Below are 10235 nucleotides of genomic sequence, written 5' to 3'. Positions count from 1 at the left end.
TCACTCATTCACCGACTCATTCATTCACTCACCCACCATCCTACTCACCCACCATCTCACGCACCCATCGATTTACTCACCGACCATATCACTCATTCACTCACCATCTCACTCACTCATGCACCATCTCGCTCACATTGTGTCACTCTTACACTCACCCACTCACTGATTTAATTACTCACCATTTCACGCACTCACTTACTCTCATTTGGCTAAAACAAAATAACCTCGTGAAGTTGCCCATACACCATTTAATAAAAAGTCACATTGTAACAAAGCGTTCATTCCTACAATGACCAAAAACCACCAACACCTGAAACCACCTTTAACATATAAACCACAACCTTGAGAAATCACCCGAAAACAGGGCGATACATTGAGAGATACCCCACTGATTTAAAATGAACTTTGTCTTACTCTTCCCAGCTGACTAAATATGGATTGCAGCGATGGCTCCGTAATCTTGGAGCTGTGGGAGATGACAAGACTGTAGAACTTTTCACAAATATCCCCGTACAGCCTTAGCACACTTCTGCTGAGCCAAGTGCTATGAGCGAGTAGCACCAATGAAGGCCGGCACGGCACACGAGGAGTGGGGGTGGGTGGGCAGTACCACGCGCGGCCACCTTTGTCTCCCTTGAATATCACCAAAGCCAAGGTCGTCCGTCAACCGCCATTGGATCTGTGACAATAGCGACGACTATCCATGTCCATGGAGAGGCCCTTGAATATGTGAAATGTTTCCATCTTGACACGCCTCCTTATCTTCCCCATTCTGCTGTGTGAGCATATTCCAGGGTTATTGTTAAATGCGTTCATGAATCATGGGTTAAGTTAGTCTCCTTTGGGCAGGAGAAGTGACAGATGTGTCGAGGTACACCACCATCGGCTGTGCCGCGTAAATTAACGACATCGTCATTTCTTGTCTGTAACGTGGCATTGTATCCTCGTCAAAAGCCTTTTGAAACTCTTGACCATGATTTTCTACTCACAAGACACAGTCAGACTGTACGATAAAATGATTTCAGAGATACATCTCAGACTGTTATCAAAAAGTTATATCGTGGTAACATCTCGTCCACAAATTTTTAAATAACAAGGCACGGTGGCTATGGTGATGCTGCGTATACATCAGCTACTAATCTAACACTTAACAAACTAAACCCTATTCATCATTCTGATCTTGGATTTGTATTGGATGTACCATACAGGACCCACAAATGTGACCTCGACTTCAAATAACATCTCGCATCACTTGATGCTAAACGAAATCTACATTTTCTTGGTTCTTTCGGTAAAGTCACGTAGAAGGGAAGTAATAAAATAATAAAACATAATAAAATAATTCTCACGACGTTTCGGCCACAACGCAAGCAGCCGTCCTCAGGTGAAGAACATGTCTGTCGATAAGACAGTCTGAATGACACGTCCTAGGCTTGGAGCGTCTATTTAAGCTCGGAGGGAGGAGGAAGAGCGCCTTGACAAAATAATTTGCATATGAAGAGGAATTTAGCATATTTATGGGAAATGCAGGAATGCAACTAGTGCTAATTGTGAAATGCGTGGGAGGTGGGCGGGGGGTTTTCAAAGTCATATTATGCCCATGCATTATGCAGGATTAGCAGCATCAAAGGGAGGGGGTAGGGGTAGCATTAATAAAGGGAAGGAGTGTTAATAGTATGTAGCTGCAGTAACTAAACAACCACGTAAAAAGCTAAAGTATAAACTACATAGTATCATCAGTATGCTAAATATACTCTCAATAAGCTGAGCTACTAACCGTAAGTAATACATTACAATTATAGGTCGCAAAAAATATAATATGCTTCCAGCTAAACTTTTTAAACTTTTTCCTTACATCACACGGGTCTATCCCATACTATATGCTGCTATAGACAAACCCAACATTAAATTGTATACTGTATTAATATACACTACCCTAGGTCTTAGAATAATACATAGTGTAATATTACACTATGTATTATTCTACCCACCCAACTGTATACCACACTGCTGTATATTCACTATACAATTACGATACTATATATTACCTTATACATTGTATTAAACATTACACTTTAATACTATTTATTATTATTATACAATATGCTATACACTATACCATTGACCGTCACGTGAAAGGTACTAAGAGGAAGCAACGAAATATGTCAATGGGAGAGTGGTGGTAGGAAGCTTGCAGTGGAGCAAAGAATCCATTCCCTGCGGAGAATACAAGATATATAGTCAATGTCAGTGAGTGGAACGCGGTCTGAAAGTCACCGTAAACGTGGACACAATCAGTTAAGATCCGAAATGGTTTATTACGTCCTTCCAATGATTGCTAAGCCGGAATCCATCTTCTCGGTTGAAATTGTCTCTGTGTTTGTATATGTGGATCGCCTCATGAACGAATCTCTCATGGTAGCCAGATGGCTTATTTTTATTATTTTATTACTTCCCTTCTACGTGACTTTACCGAAAGAACCAAGAAGATGAATCCCTGCAGTCACGAAAGCTTTAAATCGAAATCTACATTGGGCACTGTTCATCCATAAAACCCTTATTGGCAAATCTGTGCTTTAATTTTCTAAATCATAAAGTCCACTGTCCAACCAAAGAAACCTAAGACGTCCATCTATGTTTCTGTGAACTATCCCCACAACGAGAATTGGAATGGGTGACAAAGCCTTTGCTGTTGCAGCATCAACGTTTTGGAACAACCTTGTTTCCTCCCTTAACATCATGAATCTTCAATAAATGTACTGAAGCAGATGATTCATGCTGTACACAGACCCATTTTCAAATGTGATTGGAACGTTGATCCATACTCACGTATCAATAGTTCAATATTCACGTGCAGTTGTGTCCAGGGACTGCCGTGTTGTTGTGGTGTTACTGCCTTGCTCACGCTTGCATTTAGTGTTGAAAAATCGGTAGGAATTAATATACGATTACAAATTGTAGTTATATACTTTGTTTAAGTAGTATTTATCTAGTTTTAGTGATTTGCACACCTTTCCTATATTTCACACCCCTATCAGTTGTCTGGACTGTTTGTTATTGTAACTTTATGACCTGCCTCTACTGGACATCTTTGAAAAAGAGCTTCATAGCTCATTGGATACCTCCAGTTTAAATAAAGATGCGGATTCAGATTCTATGGATATATGTTGAACTTATTTCGTACCGTACATAGCCAACCGTGCTAATCGGAGGTGCTGTAAGGGAACAAAAACCTAAACAGAGCAATCAGTTCTCAAGAAATTTGTTTTCAATGTATGTCAGATCCAGACAACGCAATTTCTGCCCTTCCAAAATGCTTGTCTGAAGCGCAACTGGCTGCAGCTAAACCTGGGCAAGACAGAGTACGTGATAGTTGACTCAGAGCAGCGTCTGCGAGCGTGGCAAGGCCACATCGATCCTCCACTGATTAGCAAAGCTCACCCTCTCCGTGTGTCCAAAGTAGGCAACCTCGGTGGTGCTGTTCGATCAGAGCTTGACCGTGTGCTTGCAGCTCATAGCTACGTTCAGAGTAGATCTCTACCACCTACAAACACTTCGAGGGTTGTGCTCGCTCCTTTCTACTCCAGACCGCAAATCATTAGTTCATGCCTTTGACTCAACACACCTGGATTATCTATGCAGAGTTTCCACTTGGACTGGTGTAGACGCTCCAGTTAGTGCAGAATGCAGCTGCCCGAATGATCCGGCGGGTTAGCCGCTTTGAACACATTACACCCTGCGCAGCTTTCAGCGGCATCCGGTCTGCTTCCGTGACGACAAACCCAGGAACCGTGGTGGGGGAGGACCGGGAGGAGTGGGCTGTCGGGGTTGTCTGTGGGAGTCATCGTTACGTCGCGACGGGTGGCCCTGGGTAGACGAGATAGCCCCCAAACACGTGGACACGACTGTGAGTTGGGTGGACAGACGCTGTCTCCACCCTTGCAGTATTGGGAGTTTGTTCGGGGCGCTCTTTTTTTTCCGGTACCGCCTGTAACACGGTGGTAGTTGTTGTTTTAGTCAGCTAACTTCTCTTTGCTTCGTTATTGTTCCCTGTGCTCACGTTGTCTTTTTTGTTATTTTGGAGATCCCCCCCAGCCCCAGATCACTCTTGCAAATGAGACTCCTGCCCTGGTCTCTCGAGTTCTACACCCGATTACAGACGATACACTTGAACTCACTCACTCAATCATTTACACATTCACCTACCCTCTCGCTCACTAAGTTAACCACTGCCCCAATCAGCCACTCACTCACCCACCATCTCACTCACCTATGCACTCAATCGTTCACTCACTAATCTACTCACTCATGCACTCAACAATGTACCCAATCACATACTCTCTCACTCAAGCACGCCACCGATCCACTCACCCATGCACTCACTCACTCACAAATCATCTCCCACGTCTACCCACCTACTCACTCACCCAATCAATCATTCAATTACCCATAATCTCTGTTACTTATCTACTTACCCAACAACTCACTCACCCAAGCACTCACTCCCCATTCTACTCACTCTTACAAATGAGACTCCTATTCTGGTTTCTTGAGTTCTCGCCCCGGTTAAACACAATCAACCTAAAAACAGCCCAACTACAAATATGTTACAGAGACGTTACCATGATGATGGTGATAGTGGTGGTAATAATGGTGAAATGGCGATGATGGTAGTGGTGTTGATCATGGAAGTAATGATGGTAGTGATGGTGGTGATGACGGTGGTGATGGTTGTGATGATTATAGTAAGAATGGTGATAATCGTGGTGGTGATGTGGGCGGTGATGATACTCAATGATGATAATGATCATGGTGGTGATGATGACAGTGGTGGTGGTAATGATGGTGCTGAGGAAGATGGTGGTAATGGTCGTGATGAGAGTGATGGTGATGGTGGTTTTCACGGTGAGGATAGTGATGATAATGGTGATGATGATGGTCGTGTTGATGATCGTAATGATGGTGATGATTGTGATTATTGTGATGGTGGTGGTAAAAATGGTGATGTGGGTGCTGATAGTGATGATGATAATGATGGTGGTGATCATGGTGGTGGCAATGATGATGGTGGTGATCATAATCGTGGTGTTTGTAGTGGTATTTATGGTGATGATGCTGATGGTAATTTTGACGGTGTTGATGACAGTGATTGTGATGGTAATTTTGACGGTGGTGATGACAGTCATTGTGATGATGGTGGTGATGATGTTGATGGTGGTGATGATGGTTATGGTGATGATGGTCATAATGATGGTGATAGTGGTGATGATAGGTAATGATTATAATGGACGTTATAATGGTGATAATTATTGTGGTGTTGATGGTTGGTTGATGGTGGTGATGGTGTTGTTCGTGGTAGTGGTGATGATGGGGATAATGATGTTGATGATGATGTTGCTGATGATAGTGATGATGATGATGATGATGGGATGATGGTTATGATGATAGTAATGATGGTGGTGATGATGTTGGTGATGATGTTGGTGATTGTGATTATGATGGTTTAGGTGGTGTTGATAGTAATGATGATGGTGATGCTGTTGGTAATGATGGTGATGATGAGTATGATGCTGGTGGTATTGATGGTGGTGATGATGATTGGGTGATGATAGTGGTGGTGATGGTGGTGATGGTAGCGATGATGATGGGGTGATGATGGTGATGATGATGGGGAGATGATGATGACAGTGATGATAATGATGATGTTGGTGAATCGCAGGGATGAGGAGGCATGGTGACGTGCAGGTGGAGGAGCGGCCACACGAACCTGCGATTTTTACTGCACCAGCGACATCGCTCACGCACGCAAACCTGAACTTCACCCTCCCCACTCACTCTACCCTTCCACGCTCACCCGCCACCTTCCCTCACCTTCCCCTCCATTCTCCCCTCACCCTCAACTCACCCTCTCCTCACCATCCCCCCTCTGTTTCTTGGGGTTCTGTCTTGGTTTCTTGCTCTCCTCATCCTCAGCATGCACGACTCAGATCCACGATCTTCAATCGATCATTACAAAACACCACCCACATCGCAGGGTAGAGAGGCTGCAAGAATCTCTGCCTAACCTCGTGGATCACCTCCATGGAGTCGGCGCGGTAAAACGCCAGGAGCCCCCCCTCCCAGTGCAGGTGAAGCCCGATTTTGCGGAGGAAGGGGGCCCCCCTAACCAACAGTGCAGTCTTCACTCTATCATGAACGACTGAGAAGTTGTCGTCATATTTCTCTAAACACCAGGACGCGTTGTTCCCTCCCAGCAGCTGTGCAGCACCACCCCCTTTCCGTGGGACCATCCCGTACGCGACTCCAACCCGCCACCACTCCGCGTCCCACACGTCCACCTCCCAGTAGTGGTGGCCCGACGAAAAGCTCTCACAGCACAGGGCTTGTGCACAGCAATCAAACCGGTGTGGGTGATCGGGGTGACCCTGGAAGTCACTAGTCCGCGTCATCATCCTGAGATCCGAGGAGATTTGGAGTTGGTCATAAGCGGAGTTTGTGTCCAGAGTCGGTGAGCGTCCGTCTGTGATAACAGCGATGACAAGATCACTACAGAATACTGTCATCATCATCCAACATCACCACCATCAACATCACCAACCATCATCTTCACCATCAACAATAACATCACCATCACCAACCATTCTCGCCATCAATATCATCGATGACAACAACATATACATCATCACCACCATCAACACTATGAACATCACTTTAACACGTAGGCTTTCGCAACCAATGTTATTCACAATATAGGTTTTTGGGTCCGATCGCCTTATTTATAAATGTGTCGTAACCCTCCACCACCCGACACGGCCAAAAAATAAAAAATGTGTCACGTTTTTCAAAGGACAAAATAATTCACTTCTTTAGCCCACCGGTGTTGAAGAGAGAATCAACAGCATTAAAAACTTTGAGTACGACATTTCACTGATAATTACAATGAGCTTCATTGGGCAAGAATGGTGAAGCTCTCCTGTTGCTTCCGGTCTTAATTCGAGGCAAAGAGGGGGAGGGTATTGTAAATATATAGATTGGTAATCGTTCAATTGTTATTCATCGGTATGTGTTTCCCTTATAAAGGAATTGTAATTGTATTTAATTAATAATACGCTTCCAGGCTGCACTAAGCCTGTAGCTGAGCGATTGAAGTTATTTCTGTTTCCATTTCAATGGATTCTCTAATTAGTCTTGGCCAGTAATAATTCGTTTTACACAACACTTCAACGTTATCAAAATCAATTGAGTGTCCTTGTTGACAAGCATGCTCTGCTACTGCCGACAGTTGTTGCGTCCTGTCTGTCCGATAGAGCATCTGCCTCGTAAACAATCCGATATACACCTTCTCTTGATAATTTTGGCAATTCGTCTTTAGTGCCAGATACCAGTTTTTTTTATTTTGTGTACTGTACCAAATCTTACTTTAATGTTTTGCTTTTGCAAAACCCGGGCTAATTTGTCAATTACTCCTGAGATGTATGGTATTTTAATTGTTTGAACAATCTTATCGCTTTCAGCAGTGTTGCTTTGCGTTCGTGATTTGGCCTTCGGTGCTCTATTATTTTGAGCATTATTGTAGCCATTCTGTCTTAGTGCTTCTTTAACATGTTTAATCTCTCTCACTAGACTCTCACCACCTGACACTGTTTTAGCCCAATGTATGAGTTTTTTGATAAGAGAGGATTTCTGAGCTGGGTGATGATGCGAGTCAGTGTGCGTTTGCTTTCGGCAAACGCTGCGTGTTATTTTGCCATTAAGACTATGTCCCAGCAAAATATCTAGGAACGGGAGTCTGTTATTCACCTCCATTTCCATGGTGAACTGGATAGCTGGGTTTTGTGCATTAAGATGATTTAGACAATCATTACGTGCATCTTTACCATGTGGCCAGACGACCAAAGTGTCATCAACATATCTAAACCAAAAGGATGGTTTTAATGTACTCGAGGCAAGTGCTCTTGTTTCAAAGTTCACCATGTACAGATTGGCTATAGCAGGAGATAAAGGAGAACCCATTGCAGCTCCACGACCAACACCATCACTTACATCAGGATAATTACCAACAGCAACAACCACCATTCGCTACTAAGTGGCGGTGACGTCACCACAGCACTTGTGCCAGGCTATTTGCACGTTGAGGCCACGTGAAGTGTAAAACACCCACTGGCAGGAGATCATGGGGCAGACCCAGGTGCCATGGGTCGACTGAGATGACTGGCCGATGCACCACTATCATTGCCACCATCCTCATCACGACCAACATCACCATCATTATGACCATGACCAGCATCAGGAACTCAATTGAGGTTTGTTGTATATGTAAACCTTTTTCCAAGAATAAATATTAAGGATAATTCTGCCAAAAATATTTTTAATCAATCGCGAAGATCACCCAGGAGGGATGAGGAATTTGCCAACTTCACAGGACCAGAGGAAGCCTCCCCGGCCACCTTTGTCTCCCTGCCACATGGAGACCATAAAACTTCAAAGGCGAGACAAATGGACACACATCCCTCCCGCGACGGAAACGTCCGGTCAAAGGCAAACAACACATCCCCCCGTACAAAGGAGAGAAAGAGGTGGTTTTTGCAACACAAGCGAAAAGCGAACAGACGGGTTTCGTGGTCTTATTTAACAAAAAAAATCCAAAAACATAAACCAATTAATCATGAAGTATTAGATCGAAGGTCACCCAGGAGGGATGAAGAAATGGCCATGCTCACAGGACCAAAGGAAATTAATAACATCCCATAGAGGAAGCCTCCCTGGCCACTTTCGTCTCCCTGCCACATGGAGGCCATACAACTTCCAAGGCGAGACAAATGCACACACACACCCCCCTCCCCCCCCCCCCAAAGTACCAGCGGAGAGTTTTGGTTGTAACTTTCATGTCTTCCATGATCGGTTAAAAGTTCAAACAAGAAAAATTAGCAACAAAGATTAAGTCGCAATATCGTGATACGCCTCACACTCCAATTAAGAACCAGGCTACAATCTACATCAGGGGATTATTATTTCCCATTCATTATTTCAATACTAATGCCATGTATTTTATCTTTATCTACACGACCTGACCTAAATAATGATCTAACCTCGGGATGACAGACAATAATAATAACTCGAGAATAAAAACCGCACAACCCAGGGCACAGGCTGTGGAACGAAGGAAAGAGCCTCCCAACCGTCTTTCTGCCCGCAGCACGGATAGCAAGATTTGCACACATAAACAAGGGACATCCTCCCATAAGAAATTAAACCACGATGGAAATACTGAAAACGACTACTACATACCTTGTGTCACTTACAAATCTAAGCCACAAGTATAAATTATGCGAGGTAAAGCGAGTTTTTATACTAACTTCCAAACAGAAACGGGAAAACTTGAGGGCTTCGGTGAAACAAAGGTCCCCGGCACACCCCCACCCGCGTGGAGGGACATCTGGGAGTCATTTCCTTGTGGGCGAGATGACATGAGAAAGCAACCACCACCCCCAATAACTGGAACAAACGAACATACACACACGCGTGCAGCTGTGTCCACAAGCGAACGAACGAAAACAAAGAAATAATCCGGTCTTTTGAAAGAAGGCATGTCAAGCTGAGTGATTTTTTGTGGATAAAAAGAGAGACACACCGTACATCAAGACCACCGACACAGAAGAATCCAGCAGAAGAAATCCAGCAGAAGACGACCGACACCGCTCTCCACCTGGGTGGCAGAGCGAACAGCAGCTCCAATCGCCACTGAGCGAACTCGGCACCGACCGGGGAGGCATCTCTCCACCGAGCGCCATCGTGCACCACCGTACGCCCCCGTGCTCCACCGTGCGCCACCTCTGTCTATTTAAGTCCTCGCCACAGAGACGATCTCCCTCTCTGTGCCTGTGTTACTCTCTCTCTATGTATATTGATGATATCTGTCTGCTTATATGTCTGTCTATAGTTTTCTGGTTAGATTTTTTGTTTCTATTTCTATTATACTTGATGATGATTGCTTGTGTTGCAATCGAAACGTCGTATGCTATTATTTAATTTATTTTATCTTTATACGTGACTTTACCGAAAGAACCAAAGAGTGACCAGAATTTACCAAGGAAACGATCCAACTCTCGCCTCACCTGGAACCAATTTGAGCCAATAATGAGAAGATTGATAAGTGTGAATGAATAATTACTGGTCGTGAAGGCATCGCTGCTCCTCTAGTGATAAGAAGTACATTAGTCGTGATATAATAA

General features: G+C 44.1%; 1 protein-coding gene across 1 annotated transcript in view; it reads right to left on the bottom strand.

The window, feature by feature from the left end:
- Positions 1-262: 262 nt before the first annotated feature.
- Positions 263-10235, bottom strand: part of LOC133339079 (E3 ubiquitin/ISG15 ligase TRIM25-like) — a 28098-nt gene continuing 18125 nt past the window's right edge. The window contains exons 5-6 of the mRNA XM_061547199.1: positions 5909-6523; positions 263-2220 (exon numbers count right to left, since the gene is read on the bottom strand). Coding sequence (XP_061403183.1) covers positions 5973-6523 — 551 coding nt within the window. The 3' untranslated portion in view covers positions 263-2220; positions 5909-5972. The remainder of the gene's footprint in view (positions 2221-5908; positions 6524-10235) is intronic.

This window comes from Lethenteron reissneri, unplaced genomic scaffold (genome assembly GCF_015708825.2).
Source record: "Lethenteron reissneri isolate LAM-NWPU_2019-01 unplaced genomic scaffold, ASM1570882v1 scaffold_1640, whole genome shotgun sequence".
In the NCBI taxonomy this organism is placed as follows: Eukaryota; Metazoa; Chordata; class Hyperoartia; order Petromyzontiformes; family Petromyzontidae; genus Lethenteron; species Lethenteron reissneri.
This window is presented reverse-complemented; position numbering and strand designations above follow the sequence as displayed.